This window comes from Nelumbo lutea, chromosome 7 (assembly GCF_056320005.1).
Source record: "Nelumbo lutea isolate HS-2025 chromosome 7, American lotus-T2T, whole genome shotgun sequence".
Taxonomy (NCBI): domain Eukaryota; kingdom Viridiplantae; phylum Streptophyta; class Magnoliopsida; order Proteales; family Nelumbonaceae; genus Nelumbo; species Nelumbo lutea.
In genome coordinates this window covers 9,558,282-9,586,236 of record NC_142690.1, presented here as the reverse complement: position 1 = coordinate 9,586,236, position 27,955 = coordinate 9,558,282, and the positions used below count along the sequence as shown (strand labels likewise).

General features: G+C 37.8%; 1 protein-coding gene across 2 annotated transcripts; it reads left to right on the top strand.

Moving 5' to 3' along the window:
- Positions 1 to 10: 10 nt before the first annotated feature.
- On the top strand, positions 11 to 22,602 carry LOC148844999 (Transmembrane proteins 14C). Of its 2 annotated transcripts, none has more exons than XM_088954291.1 (6): positions 11 to 415; positions 8,557 to 8,800; positions 9,386 to 9,553; positions 21,928 to 21,974; positions 22,058 to 22,098; positions 22,200 to 22,602. In XM_088954291.1, exons 1-6 carry the CDS (start codon positions 317 to 319, stop codon positions 22,288 to 22,290), a joined length of 690 nt encoding a protein of 229 aa, XP_088810417.1. In that variant the 5' UTR covers positions 11 to 316; the 3' UTR covers positions 22,291 to 22,602. The 2 variants fall into 2 exon arrangements, with proteins under 2 accessions (XP_088810417.1, XP_088810418.1); XM_088954292.1 differs by having other exon boundaries at positions 201 to 415; positions 7,977 to 8,800.
- The last annotated feature ends 5,353 nt before the right edge of the window (positions 22,603 to 27,955 follow it).

The window sequence follows — 27,955 nt, the reverse complement described above, 5'->3', positions numbered from 1 at the left end:
ATTCGAACTCGAATCCACTTCCCATAGACCCATGCGCCATGCATCCGATCAAATTTGGGGTCGAATTCGGAGGAGACAGTTCTTAATTGGATCGAACTTGGATTTACATACATCCGATCCGATTACATGCCAACAAGCGAGCGTTTTGACTCATGAATGTGAATGAGACGTAATTTGCACGGCATGAGCTTAACCCCAGTGATTGATCAGACTCCGGAGACCAGTCGCCGCGGTGAGGTCTATTGCTCGGGGATTTCAGTTCCTAATTCGATCTGAAACGACCTTTTTTTGAGTCGCCAGTAACATCACCATCATCATGAGCTCCGCAATCTCTCAGATTTCATGCTTCTCCTCAATCAGTCGCAAACTCCAGCCGCGGAAGCTATCAATCCCACCTGTAATTCTTCGTTCCAAGGTACCTTTCTGTGCTTTCTAACCCTAATTACCTTTTTTATTTCATTTTTCTTCCAATTAATGGTCTTAAATAAAATTAATCCTAAACAACTGATTTCTCATGGAATAATTGACGCCAGTGTGAACATCTAAAGTTGAAGAAATTTAGCCGTAATTGAACCGCAAGGAATTTGCGAACAGTCTAACTGATAAGTGTGTTTATAACTGGTTATATCTTCGTTGGAATTTTAGCGTGATTTGGTTTTGTTACCTTCACTGAACTGTTTTATAGTTCGTCATGCTTAGTTTGCTCCTTTATCAGGGATGTGAACTTAGGTGAAATTATGGCATAGCAATGAAATTGCTGCCGTCAGAGAAATTAGATAGCACTGGTTATGAGGTTTAACAGCATCACTATATTTGCAATCAGTGAGCCAATTTCCAATTAAATTAAAAAACTAAGAGGGTGGAAATTGTTTTTTTTTTTTTTTGATAAATGGGGAGGAAATTGTTCAAGGCCATAGATGTATGGTTTGTGCAACATAGTGCTTTGAGGATGTAGTTAAATGTTAATAATTTCATCAGTTGTGAAAAGCATATAGACTTATACAGCCCCTGGATGCGTCTTCATCAAATTAAGCATGGATGGAATCTGAACTCCAAACAAGATGAAATGTTCAAATTGAGTAAAACTTATGCATATTAGAGAACATTTGCAGATGGATTTGATTTTGATATTTTCTGTGAAAGCTTGAATAAGCATTTAATTGGCGAATTATTACTATGATAAACTTAAATTCCATTCCATTTTACCTAACAAACATGTCCTTGGAGATGCTACCAAGGTTGTTGGTGTTTCCAAGGACAATAAGGAAGGGAGGGAGGGAGGGAGAGTGAGTGTTCCCTTGGGACCTTAAGAGGAGCTCTTAGCCTTGCTCCAGGGCTGCAGGGTTTGAGCCCCCTTGGGTTTGAATGGCTTGTGGTGGAGTGATTCTTAGGCTTTAATCAGGTATCTGATAAATGAGTTTAGCAGGTTTTTGAGATTCAAATACTTACAAAGAGAGGCCATATCCCTGGTTCCAATCTGAACATCCTGATCAGCTTAATTATGAAGTCTACTAATTCAATGAGTGATGGGCCCATAAAGGGATGGATTTCAAGAGTTGATTATAATGGGGTACTAAGACTAGGTATACTGGATGATCAAGAGCTAGGTATCAACTTTGATTTGGAGGAAATTGCTACTTACAATGAGTAGGATTTTTTTGACACATGTCAACCTGCAGATGGATCTATACATGTATTGACACAGTTTTAAGCATGCCATAACATATCTTGGAATGAAAGTTAGAAGCCTCCATAACATGACCAATTAAAAGAAGAGAAAAAATGTACTTTGTGGAAAAAAAAACTGTTGGGGAAAATACAGCAGCAAATGTTGTCAAATCTGGACCATTCACAAACCCATCTAGCTAATGGACAATGGATCAGTCATCAAACCATTATGCCAACCTAATTACCTATGATGTCATAATTAACTGTTTAGTTCTGCATTTAGTTTATAAAGCTCAGTATGTATATAACCCTATATAGTACATTTTATGATCTATAAGACATATCTGTTACATGGCTTGACAGTCTTTGTCTTAATCTCTATGCCTATGAAGGTTTCAGTCTTTGCATTGCATTTTCATTTTGGTAAGCAAATAAAATACTTATGTAGACCAATGAACCAGCCGAGTTTATAACACTCTTTAATGGGTTTCTATAACTGCTGAGTCCAGTAGTGGTTTGAGTTAACTGGGTTCTGAAAATCCTGTAAATCACTGAATAAATAGATAATAAAAGTGCTAATAACTGCCTGTGCAGTTATCTTAGTCTCCTAGGTGCCTGCCTTGTCACATAGGCGAGTGCTTAAAAAGTTGGGCAAGCGCCTTTTATGAAACCTACTGTGTGATCGTGACCATCTAAAACCACCCAGTCTCCTAGGTGTTTCCTTGACAACCATGTTTAGAAAGTTACTTAATAAACAAATAGATTCTTTTAGCATAGACATGGTACCTATTTTTTTATAGGAAATGGTAACTTTCATTAAGAAGAATAAAAAGGTAAAGCTGTCACCACCCTAAGGATGGCTAAGAAGACCAAAAGCATAAAAAGTATACAAGCAATCCCAAAATAAAGCCCCCCAATTTACTCATTGCTTTGCTAGAAAATCAGCCATTCCATTTGCTAATCTTCTTTTCCACATAAACTGAACCCTTAACTCCCTCGCTAAGTACAAAATTTCCCTTAACGGTTGTCTATAAGGCCATACACCTAACTTCCTTGCTTGCATCCAGCCTATTACCAGTTTTGAATCACCTTCCACTTCTATCTGTTGGATACCCCACTGCTTAGCCAGTCTAAGACCTTGTAGTGAGGCCTTTATTTCTGCCCGAAGTGAGTCTTCCATCCCAATTGGACCCGAGAAGAGGGCCAACACTTTGCCTTCGTCATCTCTGAAAATTCCCCCCATGCCTAACGGACCTGGATTGCCTAGAGAACACCCACCAAAATTCAGCTTCACTCTAGCCTGTAGAGAAGGGGACCAACTCTCCTGCTCTATATGAGAAGTGGAGGAGGAAGTAGCTATGGTACTATAGCCTCTAATCAAATCATGATAAGAGAAGTCCTTGAAGAGTTGCAGAATTTTCAGCCAATATAAAATTGTGATGGTGATGCCCTCAACAATTGCTTCCTTTGATTTTTCTTACCCTTGGAAGATCATGTTGTTTCTTTCTTCCCAAACCGACCAAATTACAGCTGCTCTTGTTATTCTCCACATCACCCTACCCCTTTTCTTTGGTTGAAGGAAAAAGCTAGGGTCAAAAAGGCTTAGCACACATGATGAGGGGTTCCAGCTACAACCAAAAAGAGAAGAAAAGCAGTCCCAAATGTAGGTGAGTCACCACCTAAATTTTTGGGAATTTAGGAAAACCCAAGATTTTTCAAGAAAAACAATTTATGTTTTCTTAGTGACTCGTTTCCCAATGGGGATGAGATTCTTAGGGTCTGGGGACCAAGGTACGGTGTAGGAAGGTGCTAGGCACCTCACATGCGCCTGATTAAACTGGCCTCTACTTCACCAATGTTCCAAGGAAACTTTCATATTTTTGGGCTTGAAATTTAATTCACACACACTAACATGATTTAATGAGGAATTATAAAATTAAATGAGAATGAATGAAAATATAACATTATGACAAGCTAACAATTGAAATTGTAATAATTAAATAATTGTATAGCATCTAAATGTGGTGATTGAATACTTTAAACAATTGACAAACTAATGGAAGCAAACCAGAAAAACAACTAAAAAACTAGAGAAATGGTGGACAAGCTAAGTGATGGTGAGCTAAACTAGGACAAGAAGGGACAAGAATCGATCTATGCAAACTAGTGAACAAATGACAATTTTTTTAAAGAACTAGATGACTGAAACGAACCACTCTATTAATTCACCAAGGACTAAAAAAACATTAAAACAAAAACTGATGCAGCTATTTAAAAAAAAAAAAAAGACCAAGTTAATGGAGAATATTGGTTGAATTGATACATCTAAAATATCAAGCATGGGACTGTTAAAGGAGGATTAGAGTAGCACCCCAGTTTCTAATGCAAGGAAAATGAAGATAAAGCTTTTTTTTATCTAAATTCCTAATGAAAACAAATGACTTGGAATAAAACTAACAAAGAGATCATAGATGAATATGGTGGGACCGATTACTAAATGGGTTGCTAATGGGGATTAAGACCAAAAAAAAAAAAACAAACAAACAAATTAATAGCAAATTATGATAAAACTAATACCAATACAAGTATGGCATGGCAGATTTAATTCTAAAGTGATGCAAATGCAAAAAAGTAGTTCATTTATTTCTAACGTGATGCAAAATGCAAGGATTAAAAAAATAAATAAATGCAACGGGACTAAAATCTAAATGAATAGGAAAGAAAGGGAAGCATAATGGTGGTTGTTAAATTGAAGTGGGTCCTACTTGGGTGCTTAACTACATGATGAAGGATAGTTACAATTTCTTTTCTAACGATGTCAAAACTTCCCTATGGGATTAGGTAGGTGACGATGTTTCTAATTAAGGGAGAAGAAAGAAATGATGAAAGGAAAAAAAAGAAACTTGTTTACAAAGATAAAAGGAAGAGCCACCACAACTATTAAACTAACCGAATAATAGAAACTTCAAATACTAGTGATGCACATTCAACAAGAAATGTAGAGATCTTAACAACAAAATTCGTTGTTTAATCCTATACAACTACTTAAAAAAACAAGAAATTAAGAAAAGGAGAAAAGAACTGAATATCAAACAACCTGCTTGGTAAGTCGTTAAGTATCATATGTCTTGGTTGATTTCTAATGCCTTAACTCCTTCATTGCTACATTCAACAATATTCAAACATGCAACCAAAACCATCAACCTCATTTTGCCACACAATTGCTGCACTTCTTTGAATACCTTTTGCTCCTTGAGAACCCCCCAAGATTTAGGATGAATTTTTGTTCATTTTGGAGGGCTAATGACGTTGGTTATGTAGCCCAAGATGTGAGAAAACACTGCTGGATCAGATATCACTTTTGTTGTATTGTGTTGCTTTAAGAATGCTTTCAGCTTCGTCTCTTCAATGTGTATATGACCCCAAGGGGTTTCTTGACTTCAAAATGATATAGGGAAACTCAAGGGACATTGAAGAGTGAGTGGGGGGGATTTGGGATGTGAAGAGGGGTATTCTCTAGGCTAATAGGGGTAGAACTCTCTCCCTGAGCTAGATTGTGTGTTTGTGAGTGAGGAAAGGGAGGATTCTAGAAGGAAATGGAGTGTTGAGATTGGTAAACTAGGGAGATCAATTATTGATCAAAAAAAAAAAAACTAGGGAGATCAATGGCTGAGGTTTAAAGAATTTTTGGAGGGAGATTGATAAAGGGAATGGGCTGTCAAGACAGCTTTTGGAGAGATCCTCTCAATCAATCAAGATAATAAGAGGAAAATTTCACCAATTTACCTAAATTGGATATTCCAAGTTTAGGCGATTGGCTTGATTGATTGAAGGCTCATTAGATGGTTAAATTTTAAATTTTAAGATGGTTCCAGAGTCTAGGAGAAAAATCTGATCGTGGGGTAGGGGTGATCAAGGGCCGGGCCGAGCCGAGCCCAGGCCGGGCTTTGCACTTATGATAAGGGCTAAAGCTTAGGCCCGAGCCGAGGTTTTGGTCCTATAACATAAGCCTTAGCCCTGGTCTACACGAGCCTAGGCCAGGCTAGGCCTGATTTCGGGTCAACGTCTTTCATATATAAAACATTATATATCTATAATATTTTATGATAAATGACATAACATGCATATAAACTTTTATTTTATATATTATATAATATAAAATATTACATATAATATAAATTATACATGTCATGTTATAATATTTATATATAAAATATATAATATAACGTAAATTAACATGTATACATATGTATACATTATACACAAAATGTGTAAATTTAAATATATGCGGGCCAGGCTCGGCTCTGGTCGAGCTTGAAGTATTAAGCCCAAGCCTGACCCTAAAATTTGCGAACCTGATATGGGCTTGGGCCCAGGCCGATCCTAAACACAAAACCCAGGCCCAAGCCCGGAATTTCAGGGTCGGGCTGAAATGATCACCCCTATCGTGGGCTGCCCTAGGTTTGAAGTTGTATTGAAGAGGATTCCAAACGGAAGGCCTGGATCGCATCTATCTTCTAGTCTCAAGATGGAGGGGTTAATGGTGTTGGAATTGGATGATCTTAGTACCGTTGGACTCAAAATTTCAAGCTCTATCCATCTACAAGGTTGGATTTCAGATTTCACGTGGCATAGGGTTCAGGATAAAAAATGATCCTGATCGGACAATCAGAATTGGTTTATGCTTTGAGTCTTGAGATAAAGGGGTAAATGGTGTTGGATTTAGGTGATCTTGGTGTTGTCGGATTTGGATTTTCAATCTCTACGTACCTATGGTTTGGGTTTCTGATTTGATGTGAAATGATGTTCATAACCAAAATGACTCCAATCAGATGATCGGAGTTGGTTCCGACTTGGGGTCATAAGATGAAGGGGTAAATAGTGTCAGATGCGAGTGATCTTGGTGTCATTGGGTTTCGATTTTTGGGCTCTACATACCTATGGTTTTGGGTTTCTGATTTGATGTAAAATGAGGTTTAGGATCAAAATGACTCTGATCGGATGATTGGAATCAATCTTGGCTTTGGATCTTAAGATGGAGTAAACTGTGTCAAATTTGAGTGATCTTGGTGACGTCGGGTTTGGATTTTTGGGCTCTACATACCTATGGTCTTGGATTTTTGATTTGATGTGAAATGAGGTTCATGATCAAAATGACTGATTAAATATTCTGAATCGGTTCTGGCTTCGAGTCCTAAGATGAAGGGATAAACGGTGTCGGATTTTGATGATCTTGGTGTTGTTGGATCTGGAATTTTGGGCTTTACATACCTATGGCCTTGGATTCTTGAGGTTCAAACTTTTTTAAAAATCCAAGATTGCCCCCAGGTTAGCTGAAGCATGCTTGAAGCTTGAAGGGTGCAAAAATGGGGTGTCTACAACCTTCTCACCATTCCTTAGGCAAAGGCAACAGGCGTTAAGGTACAAACACCAATCTAGCTTTTTTCTTTTGAAGCACGTCCAAGGTTTCTATCTTTTCGAGCACCACTTCCCAACGACAAGCCCTAACCTTTGGTGGAACTAGAGTAGACCCCGAGGGGGATTCTGACCAAATTCTACTATCCTAACAAGACTGGTCTAGGAAGACTGAAGATAACAATGAGAACATCTCGTCTGCACTACTCACTTTTGAATCTCTCAAACCCCTCCTTAGGCCCAAATTCCAGGAGCCCTCAAATGATCAGACCCATGGAAGGAAGAGACTACCTTGAATTTATTCAAAGAAAGGGAATACAAAGAAGGGAACTTATCCTTTAGGGGAGTGTTCCCACACCAAATATCTTCCCAAAATAGAATTTTGTTTCCTAAGCACCTCATCATTTCTTTTCACCTCCTTAGAGATTACTTAATAAGAAAATAATTTCTTTTGGCTCTACTAAATAAACTAATAATAAAAAATACTGAACCAAGTTTCAGTATAAACAATACCATTTCTAGTGAGCTGCTTAAACCTTCACATCAAGAGCTTCTAACCCTCTATAGGAATTGGTCATATTGGTATTAGTTCTTTGAAGTGTTTCTTTATTTAACCTTTCAGCTCATGTTTCAGCACCTCAGTGTTCAGACTGAAATCTAAGGACAACACCCATAAAATAAAGAATTGCACTATGCTTCTACAGATGATGGTCAAGATAAGAGTAGAATATTGGAAGAAAGGTGTCTTTTGACAAGCCCAGCCATTGTAATTTGCCTGTCCAACCATATATTATGCATCTCTGGACTCTGGATTTCATGATTAATGGAGAGATATTTTTGTAGTAATTCTTCCATTTTCACTCTTTCATTTATTTTTGTTCTGTCTTGAATAGGAAAAATAACTTGGCTTTACTTGGCTAGAATGCATGGAGGTCGCAAATAAAAGGTTACAGATTCTAGATGATTAGTGGTAAAGTGAAGGTGGATAGATTTTTTTTAAAGACTAGTGAAAAGGTTGTTCTTTATGTTATGGTTTTACCAAAGTTGGGATAATGGGCTTTTATTTCTGAATATTTATTTTGCAGCTATTTGAAGTCTTTGAAGTTCTTTATTTGTACCTGTATAGCCTTTTTTATACCTTAGTAGTACTATGGAAGTATGATCACATTCTCTTAACATGAGAATCACTGGTTGTGTTCTTTCTCTTGTTGATTATATTTTTCTCCCATATTTCTCAGTTGATGTTTACTTGACAGTTACTCAAGTGACTTGAATTTAATTTTAGATCAGTTAACTCCATGGAAAGTTAAAAGGGAGAGATAAGAGAGCTTGTCTCTCTCTCACTTTCTCTTGTATTCTGTCTTTTAAATTCAATGGACTAATCAGTTATTCATAAAAAAAAAACTCCATGGAAATATTTATGGAAAATAACATGAAGTGGTACTAATTGCTGAAAGGAGTCTTTTTATCCAGTTGTCAGTTTCTATGCACTTGGATGGAAGTGGCACAGAACGTCAAAGTTCAGAGACCAAAACCACCTTAAGGTATACAGCTGACACATCAAGGTCACCTCTAGAGGGAACAACAAAATCATATTCCAATCCAGAAGAACAGGTTGGTGGAAACCTAGGAATGGGTGAACCATTAAATGAAACTGATGTCACCCAAAAGAAAAGGTGTGCAAAGATCCATGACTTCTGTTTTGGAATACCTTTCGGTAAGTATGCTTCTGCATCAGTGACGAGCACTGAATTTGCATTGTATGCTAATAGAGTGTACTCCTTTAATCACATGATTCGCTTCAAGGCTCACTGAGTAGTTCCTGAAGTTTGATTATTTTTCCTTTACAGAAGGAAAGGCTTAAATTTCAGCCATCCAAATATCATCCTTTGGAACTATTCTCTTGAGATATATCCTTGTTGTTGGAACCATTTAATGGGCAAAATATTGAAAGCATTTGTTGAGGTGTTTTCTTCTTTTGCATTAGCCATTTTCTCTATCTTTCTAGCCTATAACTTATACAATATGCAATTTATCCATATTTTCCATACCGTGTGCTTTGCTTTTTAATTGGTGCTTTAGGTTAAAACACATCTTGAATGGTTGAATTCTTGGGTGAAATCTTCATAAAAAATAAAAAGAGAATTCTTGGTCAAATTGTGCCATGATTTATTCCTGTGTAACAAAAAAAAGCTACCATGATTATTTTTACAAAATAGATATTTGTCATTGTTTTTGTAAAATGAAGTAAATATCAAGTTTTAGCTCATTTGTTAAATTTACAGATTTGGTTGTGTCACAGGTGGACTTGTTTTAAGTGGAGGGATTGTTGGTTTTCTATTCTCAAGAAATCTCACTACTCTGAGCACTGGGATTCTTTTTGGAAGTGCATTGTTGGCCTTGAGTACTTTTAGTTTAAAGGTTTGGAGGCAAGGAAAATCTAGCTTACCATTCATATTGGGACAAGCAGGTATATATTGAATTTCTGTTACTTAAAACTATGTCATAAAAAGTATCGTTAGTCAACCAAATAGCAATTCAGGGATAACATCATCACTAGCCAGTCAATCAACACTCATTATTCAGTCACCTGGACAACTAAGCAATGATTAGGTCAACTAGTCAACCAAAAGTTAGTTTAAAGCTTTATTTGTTTGTGATTTTCTCTAATTATTTAAAATAAGATTTTTTTTTATGAGTAATTATTTAAAATAATATAGTATATGCTTTTCCTTTGTCATATGCGTTTTGTTGCTTTATGTATTTATGATGGCATGTGGTTGGTTAACGATGTATCAAATAGACAATTAGAAATATGGCACAAGATAAAGAAGACAATCAAGAAGGGGTTCTTTTAAGTTTTCTTCCAAACATTGGTGTGCTTGTACAGAGTTGCCACAAGCAAGGGATACCTTAACCAGTCATGGTTACGCTCTTTCTTTGAAAAGCAAGACTTGCAACTTCCTTCCAGCCTTTCTTTCTCATGTTTGCAAAACAGAGATCTAATCTGAATGTTCTGTGTCATTCATTTATTGCATATTTATATTCTATATCATCCTATCTATGAGGTTTATTCAATATCATCACCTCAATTACATTGATAAACTGGTGTTATATGAAGCTGAATTCTAAATAAAGGAAAGGGTAAATTTATGATGCCAGAAAGCTTGATACTTTTTTTTTTATTGGAAAAGGTCACTTTCATTAAACCAACAAAAAGAACATACAATGTCAACCACTCATAGCATGACTGTTGACCAACACGGCCCAAAAAAAAGATTCTCCCTTTGGGTCCCCTGCTTTGCCAAAGAACCATCCACACCATTGGCTGACCTCCTTGTCCAATTAAAGAGTACTCCAGCTTCTCTTGCTAAGCAAAAAATCTCCCTCATCTGCTGTCTAAATGTCCACACCCCCAAACTTTTTGTCTGCAGCCATCCTTTTAGCAGCTTAGAGTTTCCCTCCACCTCATAGTTATGAATTCTCCATTGCTTGGCCATCTGCAACCCTTGAAGGCCATAACCTCAGATAATGAATCTCCAACAACCATTGGGCCAGAGTATAGTGATATTTGTTAGAATGTTGAATGATGTCTCTTTATATGAGTGTTCGGCTGATAAGAGTTCTTATCAGCCCATACTTAAGTTCAAGTTATCCTGTAACTGGGCCTGTGTTAATGGGCCTAAACCTGTTTAATGTTTTAAGTTACTGGGTGTCCCATCACTAATCAGGGGCATTCCAGTAATTACTTGTATCTTGTACTACATTCAAATATAAATAATAACATGGTCGACTGGCAAGGACAGTTTGACATTCCAGCATCTCTTCTTCTTCTTCTCCTTTCTGCTACTTCGGCTACAGTAATTTAGCTTTCATGGTATCAGAGCATTAGCTTCTTCTTGGTTTCAGCCGGCGCACACTCTCTTCTCTTGCTGTCTTTTCATCTTCTCTCTTCCTTTTCTGGGTTGCTGCAGTGAAGACCTAGGGGTGTAAGAGAGTAAAGCAAGTTCGAACCTAGGGTTTCTCTTGGTTGTAGGACTCAAGGGAAGTAAGACCCAGAAGTAGATGTCCTACTAGGTTATTTCCAACGAATAGTAGCTATTTGGCTACTAAGAGAGGTCTGTATAGGATAGACCTAGTTGAGGACTGATTTCAGCAGTCCTAGCACTAGCCGAAAGGGGGAGCGCTTCTTCTACAGTTGCAGCTTCGGTGCTCCAGCAAGACTCGCAGACTTAGCTTCTTCTACAGAGCCCACTGTTCACTTGCTACTGTACCCGAACTGTTGCAGTTTCGGTTCAGCCCAAGTGAAGTCTACCTAGTTTTCTACCAGCATGTGAACACGTCTACCAGCATAGCAAAGTGGTAAACAGCTCCAAGTTCAGGTTGGTTATCAGTCCGAAACCCCTCACCACTGCTGTGAGATTACCTAGGGTGCTGCCAGCTCCAGATTGTTCAGCACTGTGAACCCTAGTTGAGGACTGATTCAGCAGTCCTAGTATTGGCCGCAAGGAGGGGCACTCTCTTTACAATTGCAGTACTCGAAGTTCAAGTGGAGTCTGCATAGCACAATAGTTGAGAATCCTTAGCTTCAGGTCGGTTACCAGCCCTGAACTCCTTGCTTGCTGCTGTAACTGAACTGTTTCAGAACTGTGGCAGTCTCGGCAAGTCTGAAACTATGTCGAGTGCTGTCAGAACCTGCTATGATCATTTCGGCTAATTAGAATCTGCTCCAGAACTGGTTCAGAACCTTCAGAATTGCTTCAGCTAGTCTTAATCATTTCGGCAAGTCTGACTGCACAGTGGCTGCAGTCAAGATGTCTTCAATACCCAGAGAAGTTTCTTCTAGAGATAACAGGCCTGCGGCAAATGGGAATCTTGTCACCAGCAACAATGATGACAACTCACAAAATACACCAACAGTGTCTTCTTCTCCTATGGGACAGATTGCTGATTCCTCTAGAACTGGTACTTTGGGCTTCACTGCTAGTGAGGTAGAGGTCCTTAGTAGGGCATTAGCCCGTTTAAGGAATAATTCTTTTGCTTCTACATCTCTTGCCAGATCAGGTACAGCCTTTGCCTTCAGTGCCACTAGCTCTATTGGCTCTACTTCTTGAGTTATTGATTCCAGTGCTACTGACCACATGACACATATGTCTTCCCAATTCTCTTCATATCATTTGTTGTCTGATCAGGATAAGATGAGAGTTGCTGACGGGTCTTTCTCCACTATTTTTGGAAAGGGAGTGGTTGACCTAAGCAAGGACCTCTCTTAAATCAGTTTTACATGTTCCCAGTCTTACCTCAAATCTTTTGTTTGTTTCAAAACTTACCAAAAATTTGAACTGTAGTATAACCTTTTTTCCTACTCATTATGTCTTCCAGGACAGATTGACAAGGAGAACGATTGGGTGCGATCATGAGTATGGAGGCCTCTACTATCTTGATGCAGACATCGGTTCAGCCTTACAAGCATCTGCTACCAGTAGTCCGGAGAGTGTGGAGTCAATAGCTAAGCTACATCTTTGGCATGTTAGGCTAGGTCATGTGTCTTTCTCTTCATTAGAAATATTGTTTCCCGAATTGTTTAAGGGCATTCCAAGTCAGAGTTTAACCTGTGAAGTATGTCAAATGTCATAACAATGTAGAACTGTGTATCCAATTTCCAGTAATGAAATTTGTGCTCCTTTTGATTTGGTTCATTCCGATGTCTGGGGCCCTTCACCCATTGTTTCCTTTGATGGCTTCCGGTACTTTATCAGTTTTATTGGCCACTACTCTCATTGCACATGGATCTACCTGTTAAAAGGACGGGATGAAGTACCACGGATAACCATGGCATTTTGCAAGATGATTGAAACGTAGTTTAATAAGAAGATTAAGCAATTCAGGTCAGACAATGCTGCTAAATACTTTGAAAAATCCTTGAACTTATTCATAGAAGATGTTGGCATATTACATCAGTCATCCTGTGCTAATACTCCGCAGCAGAATGGGGTTGTTGAGCGTAAGAATAGACATCTATTATAGACAGCTTGAGCCTTACTATTCCAGCACAAAGTCCCCAAGCAATACTGGTCTCAAGCTGTGCTTTCTACATCATATCTGATAAATCGGATGCCATCTAGGGTGTTGGGTATGAAAACCCCTTTCTCTGTTTTGTGCCCCACTCTTCCAGACTTTCCCCTTCCTCCTTGAGTCTTTGGCTGTATATGTTTCATACATGTGAAGGATCCAAAGAAGACCAAGCTGGATCCTAAGGCTACAAAGGGAATATTCTTGGGGTACTCTCCTACACAAAAGGGTTACAAGTGTTATGACCCTGTCTCCAAGAGAAAGTATGTCACTAGAGATGTGGTCTTCTTTGAGTCTCAACCCTATTTTCAGTCTTCTCAGAATCCTTTTCAAGGGGAGTGTTGTGGGCTCGGGCGTAGGATCTCATCACGGGTCGGTCTACAGGGAAAAGCTCATGTTTTCCCTTGTTCCTCCCCTTCCTAGCTAAACCTATCTTGGCGCCCTAATGGGTGATTTGTCCAAGAGATCACCGAACTCTCCTTTTACTCTCTTTCTTGACTGGAAATTTGATATCCTGATTCAATAATGGGGTCTCCTTAAATAGGAGATTACAAGAGTCCTAATCAAAGGGAGTCTCCTTGCTGAATAGGGAGACTTCCAGTTCTATCTTGCTAAGGATAAGATAGGCTAATCCTAATCTGATAAGCTACTAACAAGATAAGATAAGAGCAATAGAATAAGATAAGAACAAGCAAGATGATCTAATCTAATCTAATCTAGATAAGGTTGTTGTTGCCGAACTGGGTAGGATGAGAATCATTGAATCACTGCTGTTGCTGGCGGTGGGTCAGGTGCCTGTTGCTACCGGTGGCGACGGTACGTCTTCCTGAGGAATGTGTCCATAACAAGGAGACTAGTGGGATGGAAGAGGATTCTCATTCTCCCTCTTTTTTTGTTCCCCTATCTGCCTCGGGTTTTCCATCCTCTCCTCCTACTCCTTGTTGTGGCATTCCCGGTCAACCCAGTGAGGCTCCCACTATGCCGGTTACCTCTCATGATGCTGCAGATGTTCCTGAAGGCTCTAGTAGGCAACAAAAAGAGATACTTACATACAACAGAAGAAAAAGGGGCCCTCAACCTCATGACAACAACCAGTTGGACTCGGATCAATCTGTCTCTACAATCCAAGGTAATTCCAACTCTCATACTTCTGATTTGGATCTTCCTATTGTTCTCCGTAAGCCTATTCGCTCTTGCACCACCCGACACCCCATTGCTGATTTTGTTTCTTATTCACATTTATTTCCTGCCTATCATTCCTTTGTGTCTGCTCTTTCCTCTATGCGTGTTCCTTCTAGGTACTCAGAGGCTGTGTCTGATCCAAGGTGGAAAGAACCTATGAATGAAGAGATGAAAGCCCTAATGAAAGCAAGAACTTGGGAATTAGTGGATCTGCCAGAGGGGAAGACCACTGTTGGGTGCAAGTGGGTGTTTATTGTAAAACACAGGGAGGACAGGTCCATTGAAAGGTACAAGGCCAGACTTGTGGCAAAGGGGTTTACTCAGAAAGAAGGGATTGACTACAAAGAAACATTTGCCCCAGTAGCAAAGCTCAACACAATTCGGGTTCTATTGTCACTAGCAGCAAATTTTTCATGGGAACTTCATCAGCTAGATGTGAAGAATGCCTTCTTAAATGGTGACCTTCATGAAGAGGTATTTATGGAACCTCCACCAGGCAATGACTTTGGTAAAAAGGTGTGCAAATTGAGGAAAGCATTATATGGGTTGAAGCAATCTCCCCATGCATGGTTTGAGAGGCTTTGTGGGGCCATGAAGAAAGTGGGGTACACTCAGAGTGGTGCAAACCATACCTTGTTCATAAGGAGACAGGATAGCAAACTTACTGCACTCATTGTTTATGTGGATGATATGGTAATTACCGGGAATGACTTGGAAGAGATAAAAAGATTGAAGGAGTTTCTAGCTTCTGAATTTGAGATCAAAGACTTGGGTCATTTGATATATTTTCTTGGGATTGAAGTTGCCAGGTCAAGAGGGGGAATCTACATATGTCAGCAGAAGTATGTTCTTGACCTCCTAGAGGAAACAGGCATGATGGGGTGTAGGCTAGCAGATACTCCAATAGAACAGAATCATGGCCTGCAGGATCAGTAGGGGAGGACTACTGTGATAGAGAGATACCAAAAATTGGTAGGGAAGCTGATATACTTATTCCTCACTCGGCCAGATATTGCTTATACTGTGCATGTTGTCAGTCAATTTATGCACTCTCCAAAGATCCCTCATATGAAAGTAGTTGAAAGGATTCTTAGGTACTTGAAGACTTGCCCAGGAAAGGGAATTCTCTTCAGGAAAAACAATAGAATTGAAATTGAAGCTTATACTGATGCAGATTGGGTTGATTCTGTGGGAGACAGAAAATCAACTTCAGGACATTATACATTTGTGGGAGGGAACCTGGTCACATGGCATAGTAAGAAGCAGAATGTTGTGGCTAGATCAAGTGCAGAAGCAGAATACCGAGCTATGGCACACGGGGTAGTTGAACTCTTATGGCTCAGAACTCTTCTTAATGAGCTTGGTATTAAGGCTGAGGGTCCTCTCAGGCTGTATTGTGATAATAAAGCTGCTATCAACACTGCCAACAATCCCGTGCAGCATGACAGAACAAAACATATTGAAATTGATTGACACTTTGTCAGAGAGAGAATTGTTTCAGGAGAACTCTGTGTGCCTTATACTCCATCAGAGATGCAAATTGCAGATGTATTGACTAAAGGGCTGGCAACAACAAAGTTCAGGGACATACTTGGCAAGCTAAACAAGATTGATATCTATGCTTGGCTTGAGGGGGAGTGTTAGAATGTTGAATGATGTCTCTTTATATGAGTGTTCGGCTGATAAGAGGTCTTATTAGCCCATACTTAAGTTCAAGTTATCCTATAACTGGGCCTGTGTTAATGGGCCTAAGCCTGTTTAATGTTTTAAGTTACTGGGTGTCCCATCACTAATCAGGGGCATTCCAGTAATTACTTGTATCTTGTACTACATTCAAATATAAATAATAACATGGTCGACTGGCAAGGACAGTTCGACATTCCAGCATCTCTTTTTCTTCTTCTCCTTTTTGCTACTTCGGCTACAGTAGTTTAGTTTTCAATATTGTCCTTCCTCATCCTTGAATACTCCCCAACTCCCGAGTGTCCCAAATTGCCCAAAGAACTTCCGTGAAAGTTCAATTTATCCTTTGATGTGCTATAGGTAACCATTGAGGCTGGACCACATTCTTTGTTATTGAGGAATTTGCCACTACCGACCATCCTCTGAAAATGTCCTCAACTGAATAATCTTTGAATAATTCAGTTGATTTTAGCCAATGTATGACTTTAATAAGTATGCAGTCAATGACTTGTTCCTTGGATAATGACCAGTGTTTTAAAAGTGCAAGAAACAAAAAAGGCACAAGGGTCAATTTGTATCTGAGGCGCAAGGCGAGGCACACTCCTTTTTAGGCAAGGCGCAAAAACAAAAAAAGATAAAAGATAAAAAAAATGCCAAAATTTTCAAAAATGCAAAAAATTATAAAATATAATATTAATAAAATATAAACTTAAATTTTAAAATAAATGTATTAAAAAACCTATTATCTAAAATTCAAATACATAAACATAATATGTAAAGCATATTCAAATGAGAATTTAAAAATGAAATCAAACATTTAAAACATTTTCAAGCATATAAAACCCACAATCTCTTTTTTTCTCAATTACATTACTTAAAGTAGCTAATGTGACATATTACATTTCCTAATTCCATGAGCCGCCTTTGTGCCACGCCCCTAGAGGCAAGCCCAAACAAGTCCATGTGGGGGTCTTAAATTCTTAGTTTTCACAGAAAAAATAATGATTTTATAGCTTTAATTTTTTTTAAGAAAATATTTTATTAGGATGAATGAATGGACAACATTACCAAATTTTCTGCCCCCGGCCCAACTGCTAGACTCAAAAAAAGGAAAAAGTGTCAGATTTTCAAAAGGTGCACGCCTAGGCTGAGGTGCAAGGCGCACCAGGTGCACGCCTAGGCACACTAGGCATGTGCCTTTTGAAAGGGCTGCGCCTAAGACTTGGGCGAGGCGCCTACCCTAGAATGCACCTCGCCTGTGCACCTAAGCGTGCCTTTTAAATCACTGATATTGACCACAAGATAGCTGCTCTCATGGCTCTCCACATCACCCTGCCACTTTTCGTTGGTAGTCTAAAAAAGTTTGTTTCAAAAAGGTTTGCCACATCTAAAGGAGGGGTCCACCTACAACCAAAGAGAGAAGAAAACCAATTCCAAACAAAAGAAGAAAAAGGACAAGATAATAATAGATGTGTAATTGTCTCACCACAACCCAAACAAAAACATAAAACATTAGGGGAGAGGTAGCAATTTGGCCTTCTTTTTTGTAGCTTATCCAAGGTGTTGATTTTCTGGAGCACCACCTCCCAACGAAAAGCCCTTATCTTTGGGGTACATGGTTACACCAAACTTCCTTTGTTGGAAAAGAACCTACCATGTTAGAAGAGTGAAAGAGGGCAGTGAAGAAGGAAGCAAAATAACCAGAGGAGGACACTGACCAAATTTTGCCGTCCAAACAAGAGTGAATCAGGAACACTATTCTGAGAAGGGAAACAAGTTCATCTACCAACCCGATTTCAGATTTCCTTAACCCTTTCCTTAATCCCAAGTCCCAAGAATTTTCATTACCAAAAACAGAGGATATTATTCTCCCTTTGTTTGGGGAAAGGGAATAGATGGACGGAAATCTATCTTTAAAAGAGGGATCCCCAAACCATGGTTTAAAGTATCGATACGATACGTCCCGTATCGGGCATATCGTATTGTATCTTTTGAAAAACATATGCTCCGAAATGCCTGTTTCCAGGTGTTTCGGAACCCCAACTTTTTTTAATAATAAAAAACATGTTTTTAGCTTCCCAAAACACCGAAATTTGAAAAAAAAAAACTAAAAAAATAGAGTTTCGGCCGTTTCTAAGTACCGATACGATACTGCCGATATGCATATCATATTGATACTTTGAACCTTGCCCCAAACCAAGCTTCTTCCTAGAAACACACTTTATTGCTTGCACAAGCATCATACCTGATATATCAAGGAAAGCAATAAACCATGGATCACTTTCCAGGGAGAAGAATGAGATGCCCTAGGATCAAGACCAACATCCCACCCATTGTCTACCATTGCCTTTCCCATACCTTTCCACACTATTGGAATCCCATCAGGTCCTAACACATTCTCCTTCATCTTATTTGCTTCTTTTACTTTAGTAGGTCTAACTCTATTAAAGTCCATATTATTTTTAATATTATTAGTATTGCTAGTTTCTCCTCCATTAGCACCCTCTCCTTGTTCTACATTTAATAATTTTTCCATATTTGTTTGATTTCCTCATCTTTTACCAACACTTAGATCTTCATCTTTAATGCACCTAACATGGTTTAAATAGACAAAAAGTTTCAAAATTGGTGATGGGCCTGATGGCCATTAGGTGACATTCTGGAGAGACTCCTGGTGTGAAGGCAGACCACTGAATGGGTCTTTCCCTGCCCTGTATGAGTTGGCAATAGACAAAGAAACTTGGGTGGCAGACCACTTACAGGTGCAGAATGGGAATGTAGTCTGGACTCTTCGTTTCAGAAGAAACCTAAATGACTGGGAGGTGGAGGCAATGATGGAAATGCTTCACAAATTATATAGCACTCAGGTGGAGATTGGGAGCATTGATAGAAGGCTGTGGAAGTGGGATAAATCTGGAAGTTTTACAGTCAAATCCTTCTACAATCATGTGTCCAGATCAGAGGAACAGGCTTCCAGCAAACATCATTTGGTGCAAAAATGCACCGTCAAAGTAAGCCTTCTTTGTGTGGACCACCTACCTCAGCAGAATCCTAACCAGGGATAACTTAACTAGGAGGGGCCTTGCCTTTGGAGTCCAATAATTGTGTGTTGTGCGGTGAGCACGTCATATCAATTAACCACTTGATGTTACACTGTGACTTTGCCCACGAGATTTGTTCAAGGATTTGGAAAATGTTTGAGGTGCAAACCTGCAACCCAGAATCAGTGGTGGACTTCTTACTGAGCTGTAGTATAGCTGGTCTAACCGAAAGGGGGAAGGTAGCATGGAATATACTCCTGCATCAGTTTTTTGGTGTCTGGCAAGGGAGAAACTCAAGAATGTTCAAAAACAAGAGCAGCTCGGTAGATTCAGTTTCCAGAAAATCTTGGGGAACTTGTTTTCCTGGCTGGCTATGGATATGTAGGGAAAGAAATCTCAATTCCTTTTTTGTATATTATAATATTTTTGTAAAGCAGAGGGTGGGGGGTTTAGGGTCGTATGGGCATTGGCTGTGCATCACTGCATCCACCCTTTTTTGTATAGCAGCTTGTTATATTGTTTTTTGTTTTCTTAATATTTTCATACCTTTCTCTCAAAAATATCTCCATTTCCTTTCTCTCAACTTTGTTAGTTTATACCTTACCTTTTTTCTCTAGTGCCTAATTTATGGTAAATCTCATCATATACATTTAATTTCATTCACTTTCTTTTTAACCTCCTTACTTATGATTTTATATTTTTTTCTCAATTTTCTTTATTTCTATCTTTTTGCCATTTTTTGCAACACATACTTTGAACCTTTTCATTCTACCACCAAGTTTCTTTTGTACTTTTCCATTTCCCTTTAAATTCTTCTAAAAACTTGTTTGGTACTATCTTTATGTTGCTTGCCATTTCAAGCCAAATATCATTAATCTTTCCATCTAAATTCCAAGTCCCTTTTATTATCAACTTTTTTTCTAAATTGAGCTAGCTTTTCTCCTTTTAAGTTTTTCCACTTAATTCTTGAACACCTATTTTCTTCCCTATTTCTCTTCCATTTCCTAATGCACACATTGTGTTGTTAAGCTTTCTCCCAAAATAACTTTGCAATCATTACAAATCATTCTTTCTATTCTCCTAGTAAGGGAAACATCTATTTGACTTATGTTTAATCCATTTTTAAATGTTAATAAGTTTTCATCATTTCTTGGAAAAAAGGTGTTTAGAATTGCCATATCATAAGCTACTACAAAATTTAATATTGTACCTCCTGATGGCTGATTCATTCCTCTCCCCAAATCCAAATCCTCCATGTACCATATCATATCTTAACTTCTTTTTTCTATATGCCCATTAAAGTCTCCTCCTATAAAAATATTCTTTTCATTTGGAATTTCTTGGATTAATCCTTCTTTTGTTTTTTTAAATTGCCTTTTAATGTTTTCTTCTAAACCCACTTGAGGTTCATAAGCACTAATTATGTTAATGATTTCCTCACCTAAACCAAGTCTAATTAAAATTATCCTATCCCCAATTTTTTAACATTTACAATTTTGTTTTTTAAATCCTTATCTACTATTATTGCTACACAATTTTTATTATCCACCTCTTTCGTATATTATAATTTGTAGCCATCAATTTCTTAAGCTTTTTTACCCTTCCATTTTGTTTCTTGGAGGCATGCAATATTAACCCTTCTCTTCTGGTTATCACTTTTATGATACTAGTTAATTGGTATAAGTTTTTCCATGTCATAGTCAAACCCTAACGGAAAAGATTATAAAAAAATAGTAAGAACCATCAAGTTAAATAAAGTCCTTGAACGGACCATCAATAGCTAGCTAATTGTCTAAATTATTGTTGGTCATCTTAGGGTCTGAAGAATTATCCTTTGCCTCAAGGTTGTAAAAAGTTCGTAGAACAAACTGAAACTTGAACTAAATCTCTGAAGTAAACTCTTCGTAAAAATGCATACTGAAGTTAGTTTTGTGAATATTCCAGCTGACACTTGTTATACCTAAATAGCTGATAAAAAAAAAAAAAACTGTTATACCTCAATACATGAATTGAGCTTTTTTCAACTTCTGTCTGGTCCATTCTTTTCACTGTTTATTAAACAATATCAGATCCCAATTCTAAGTACCTCTCTCACAATAATTATCAATTTCAAAAATTAAACAATTGTAGTAATTCATTTCCATTCCAGACAGCATCGATGGAAATTCTTTGAGAAGTTAACTTTTTATGGTCAATCAACACTGCTTAGAAGTTAATGGACATAGAGAGGATATAATAAAAATCTAAATTGTGCTATAGGCTCCATTTGGGAAGAGAGGAAATGCAAATATGTTCAGTGCAAATTCAAATATGTATGGTTCATGACAAACGACAATATTTGTATTTGCACTTTACATATTTGTATTTGTACTCTTCCTAAACGGAGCAATACCTACAAGTTCTTTGACAGTTAGTGAGGAAAGGGATGTAAACCCAAATCTTGACTTATCATTGTTTTATGGCTGTCAATGTAAAACCCATAAAATGGTTATTTTCATAAACGAGCCATATTCATGAATTTCATTTCTACAGAACCATCTAATAGCAGTGTTGGATTGACTTTCCCTTCCATAAGAACAGTGAGTTATATCTATACATCTGGTGAGAGAGAATTTTAATCTGAAACCATAGAACATACTGAGTACTTTTATGAGCCTAAATGTTTAGTTGTAACTTGGGGCATATGATGATAGTATCATCTTGGAATGCTTAAAGTGTTTGCATCAGTATGTGTTTTAAGTGCCCTGTATTATCTTGACCTATCTCTTTTTTTTTAAATAAAAAATGTTCACCTTCCATCTTTCAAGTTTAACTTATTCTCATTTGTAGAGTAGTACAAGTTACCTCTGCTTTCATCATCTTGCAGCACTTTCTGCAGCCCTTCTTTCAAAGCATTTCCAGACTTACTCTTTGGTAATACATCACCACATTGTTATCTTCCACCATCAGTATGTTGATTCCCTAACATTGACCATAATCTAATATTCTGAATGCAGACAAGGAAAATATTCCCTACAGGGCTTTCTGCCATTGTTAGGTACTGCCTATTCTGGTCTGTTGTTTTTGTTTGCTTATAATATTGAGCACGGAGGACTACCAAATGCAAAGCTAACTGTTTTGGGTTTTCCTCATGGTCAGCGCTGCAATGTTGTGTTTCTACTCCTATGTACTAATTTCTGGAGGAAATCCACCACCAAAAAAGAAGTTGGCTTCAAGCACCCCATCATGATATAAATCTAAACATCATACCGGATTATCGGGATTTAAGGTCTTTCTGTAATCCTATCATGTTCTATACGCTGATTAGGGGGCATTGGTGAACTGGGACCATGTTCAACATGAAAAAAGAGGTAACATCAGTAGATGGATTTTGATTTATAAGAGAGGAAAAATGTTATTTCATTGTTCACGAGATTTTTAAATGTATTTACGATATGATAGGCGCATAGACACAGTGGTAGCGTTCTCATTTTTGTATTCTCACTTTGGTTTTGTTTCATCAGAAAACCCAAGGGCCTGATGTTCTTTATCCTTCTCTTCAGTTGGTTTCTTCATTTCTTCACCAGAATTTGTTTGTAATGTGTTGATATGACGTTGATCCACTGCTTTTCCTCTGATGTACGTTATCAACGTTGGTATATCATTTCTTCTGATATCGAGGAAATATCTATGTATAACACAAAACAGGAATACCCGAATCATCATCCCCTTACTAATCAACTCACCTCCATCGGCAAATCATCATAACAGTTGTAGATTATGTGCGATGACTACTCACAAGCCTGTTTTGAAAGCGATCCACTACTTGGTTGGCTTCTCTAAAAATATGTACAAGAGTAATCTCCGCAAATAACAGATGATCATCAAAATTTTCCTTCCAATACCACAACTTTCAGGGGAGTTTAGATTTAGCCTGCAGTGCACAGTTTTGAACAAAACCTTTGAATCTGTCTCTACCATAATATTTGTAACGCCCATGGTCCGTGCCAATTCTAGACCATCAAGAAGAGCATTTGCCTCAGCTATAAGATTTGTATTAGAACCATATGCTTTAGGAAAAGCCAAGACAAAGTTCTTTCTTCCACCTTGTGTATAACGCCCCTGCCACCACTTGGAATAGGGTTTCCATGAGTTGAACCATCCACATTCAATTTATAGAAACTAACAGGAACTGGATTAACATGTACTATCCTCAGGCCTCATCTTTGTAATTTTTGGGGGGAATGATCTATAAACCCATACAAAGAATAGCCTGCTATTGATTGAAGCTTTATCTTTGATCTTGAGGAAATCTTTAATAGAGGATTAATTTACTGCATCCATTTCTCTATTCTGGGGGAGGGTGGAGGAGGTAATGTGGTGAGGATTTTTGCTTGGCATTTTATAATTTCTATGGCTTTGGTTCCCTCATTCTTGCTAAATTTCATACTCTTCATAATGGACTTAAAATTTGTTTTGACAATGGTATTTATGAAATCGAGATTGAGAGGTAATAACAGGTATTTGAAAGGCATTATACTTGGAAGAGATGCAAGTATGCAACCCCATGGAAAGTCGAATGTGGATGGGTTTCCCTACCTTAGAAAGTTGAAAAATAGGGTTGCTTGTTTAGGTTTCTCTACGTCTACCTTCCCTACCTTTTATTTTATACCAAATATAGCATAAGGGAAAACAGTAGAAATTTACCAATAAATCCATCTTATTTTAACTCCATAAGTTTAGTAGAAATACTGAGAATGTTAAAAATCGAAGAGTTATTAAATATAGAGGGTTTTCCATGGGGCATACTAATTCCTCTTATCCACTTACTAATTTTCCTTACGAGGGTTAAGGCTGGCACTCCCTTTCTTTCATATCTACACGGGCATCTTTCTTTCCATATCACCCAACTGAGAATAGATGGCAAAATTATACAAAAGTGATGAAGCTGAGAGTTGCTTGCAACGAGACCCTGCAACATATATATTCTATCTAATACATGTTAGGATTCAATAGTGGAGACATTAAACATATTGTTGTAGAAAGACCATAATTTCTTTGCCGTGGCACCATTAAAGGAGGTGATTTTAAAACATTCAATGATTGTGCAGTGATCACCCAACAAAGGTAGATTTGCTAAAATACATTCTAAAAAACCTGACCGAACCCACCTGTGACCAACCCGGCCCATATTATATTAAGTTAAGCTGGTGTCAGACTGGGTTTGTTAAAATTGGACTTGACCTGGGGTTGAACCATCCCAAGCCCGAGGTCTGAGTCTTTAAGGTTGAGCCTCCATTGACCCTCAACCCTACCCAATCCGCCCAAGTTGTACCTTTAGTCTAGTGGCAAACCAATGAGATTTTATCTTTTCAAACCAGTAAGTGATACCCACAATAGGGCATTCACTGTATCATCACTCTTTTTCTTTTTCCTAAGCCAATCTCTTTCACACAATAGGACTCTGTTTTGTACATTTTGTCTGACATTTCAACACTTAACAAATCCAGGATCATCACCCTTCCATCAGTACCAGGATTCTAGGCGGCTGTTTGGCATCGTTGCCATTTCCTAGAGCAACAGCACCACATCAATGTCACAGGAAAAAGTGATGCTCTAGGAAATGGGCATTTGTTCGGAATCGTTTTTTCATAAAAAATGGTGGTCCAAGTCATGCCTCGGAAATTGGGAAGCCATGGCTTAGAGCAGTATCAAATTTGGCATTTCCTAGAGCTGCAGCCCGTTGCTGGATAATGGATATCGGTGCTGAAAATGATTTCTGGAGCAATGGCACCAAACAAAAAAAGTTATTGTTGCTCCAGGAAACATCCTATCTGGCAGTAATAATATCAAACAAAAATAAAGGCACCATTTTCTCAGAAAACGGTGCTGCATCTGCAGCATCGATGCCAAACATATACTGGGTCTAAGGTTTTTGGTCTTGCAAAATTATAGGGAGACATGAAGACATGTCACATTTTTTTTAGAAAGACTTACAGGCTTAAAGAGATAACATCAGTAGCCTATCAAGAAAAGGTCAGTACATGAATATCCACCTCCTGAATCCAAGTATTGGGCAAAATGTGTTACCCCTTGAAAAGGTGAAGCAAGTTTTTCAAGACTCACTTCATAAAACCATTCACCAAAGAAAGCCAATTATTAAGCAAAACGTGTAACCCATTCACTGAGCTGCTCATTAAATCCAATTCCTACAAAAAATAAATAGGAATAGAAATTCATAGGGGTGTTATATATGTATAATTCTCATGCACTGAGCTGCTCGTTAAATCCAATTCCTACAAAAAATAAATAGGAATAGAAATTCTTAGGGGTGACATATATATATATATATATATATATATATATATATATATATATATATATAGAGAGAGAGAGAGAGAGAGAGAGAGAGAGAGAGAGAGAGAATTATAAAAGATAATATATATATATATATAATAAAATTGTTATAATTCTTAATTTTTAAATATCAAATAAAAATATTTTTTATATATAATTTTTTATTTTTATAAAACATTTTTCTCAAATCGAGCTTGACCTTACGAGTTTTTGACTCGAGCTGAGCTCAAGCTCAAGGTTCTAGCTCAACCCTTATACTACCTTGGTGAGTCGAGCTCGAGCCTCGTACTATTCGGCTTGGCTCGGCTCAAATCCACCCTAGGTGCTTGGACTGGATTCAAATTGAGGTATATCCAAATCCAATCAATAATATAAATCTTATATTTGATTCAATCAGATCTTACAAAAGTTAATTTGAATCTGAATCTGTTAAGGATATTGGATATCTAAATATGATCTGATCTGATTTAATTTCTGTAAATTTAACAAATTACTAAAAGGATAAAAACAAAAAATGAAAGCCTTTTTAACTATTTTCATCGTATATATGCATGGCTTTTTATAAAAGAGTAAATAATATAAAAATTTATAAAAATGTAATATAAACATATTTATAAATAAATAAATAATATATACATTGGATCCAAAATAGAATCAGATTCAAATTTGGATCGGAAATGTCTGAATCTACAAAATAGAATCAGATTCAAATTTGGATCGGACCATGATCCGGTCCATTTGCACCCCTAGAAATTCTATGGAATTTTGTTCATTTGAATTAGATAATATCTGTTCCCACATTGGCATTCCAATTCCCCCTGTAAGATGCCTTTCCCCCGACTTTCTGTTTCTCGTAATTTACACTAAACCAAAAACAACCTAAATATTTAATTATGGTTGAAAGTAGACAAAACAGTTCTATTTCAATCCTCTAGGAGGCATTTCCTACTGTTTAAAGGAAATAAATAAATAATTATATTAGAAACAATTCATTTTATGGTCTTCTAAATAATGCGTTCAACATGGGTTTGTTGGCCCACGGTTCAGTAACCAAATAAGCTTATGACGAGCTATGTTGAGTTGGGCCTAATTTAGTGAGGATGAGATGGATCCAACCTTACCTTGAGCATTCAATTAGTTGGGGTTATATGAAAAGCCCAAAGGTTTGCTCATTTTTTCTTCCGGCTAGATCATTCAATAGTGGATCCCGGTTCTTTTATACATGGGACACCTGGCAAGTTATGGGTTCACCAAACCCTCTTACAGGTAGAGGTGTAAAATGGGTCATGCTGGGCCGGTATGGCATGACCCACTTGTAGCCCATGCAAATGTGGGCCGTGTCGTACCAGTTCATAAGTCATCTTGGGCCATGCTACCTTCTTCAAGGATAATTTGGGAGGTCAGTCCGACATGGCCCACGGCCCAAGCCCATGGCACGGGCCTAAGCCGGATGGGCTGCAAGTTGTGTCGTAGGCGATAGGTCGGGCCTTGGGCATGGGCCGAACCAGGCCAGACTGGTTTTTTATGACATTTTTTTATTTTATTTTTATTTTTTGTTAAGTAAAACTAAAATATTTAACTTTCCTTTGAGAACTATTTGAAAAAATAGTTTGGCATAACTCGATTTCCACCTCTACCTCTAGGTTACATAGGGGGAGGGGAGGAAAATGGTTCTCATTAACCAACAATTTTTTTTTTTTTTTTTGATCTTATAAGACCCACCCAAAAGTTATCTCCCAAGTAGGTAAATAGCTTTATCACCTAGATAGGAAAATTGACAGTACATAATGACACAATATTGTCATAATTTGTCTTCTAAAGATAAAATAGTCATAATTTCATTCACTTAGGGAATAAAAGGATACAAATAAATAAAGCTTACCTAGGTAAATGGCCAAAAAAGAAAAACGAACAGGGCCTTAATAGTTGCACTGCTTGATCTTGCACAGTCATGGAGGCAAGGCAAGCAAATGAGACAAGTAAAGAAAAGCCTCCTTTCACCATTCACCAACAGTGATGAGAAATAAGAAACGGCCCTTTCTTTGTTGAAATGGCTTGAATATTCTCCACTTTTCTTTTGTTCTTTCTTTTGTCATTTCAATGGCCGACAGCTTCAACAATGCTTCTTTTAATTCACAGACCAAACAGAAATTAGTTAGGGCTTCTTTAGGCCAAAACAGAGAATGACCGAGAAGAATATATATAGCATTTTATATCACCTGTGACCTAGTTACTAGCTAGCTAGAGTTTAGGGCTATATTGGTTGGTCTATTAATGTTTTTCCTTGTATCTCTGATCCATTAGAAGTGGAAGTTCAAACAACACTCAAGCACAGACATCAGAAACACAAGCTTGTACCCAAATACTTGCAGCATTAATCATGGCATGGTTTACCAGAAACAATCGAGTTCATTTCATATCCCACGATCGAATGGGAGAAGTCCATAGGAGCCCCTCGTGTGAAACATTCACTGGCTACAAAATTCAGGCTAAAAGAACTGTCTTCTCTTCTAAATTTTGAGCCAATAAACGGTGAACTAAGGGCGATCACTATGGCC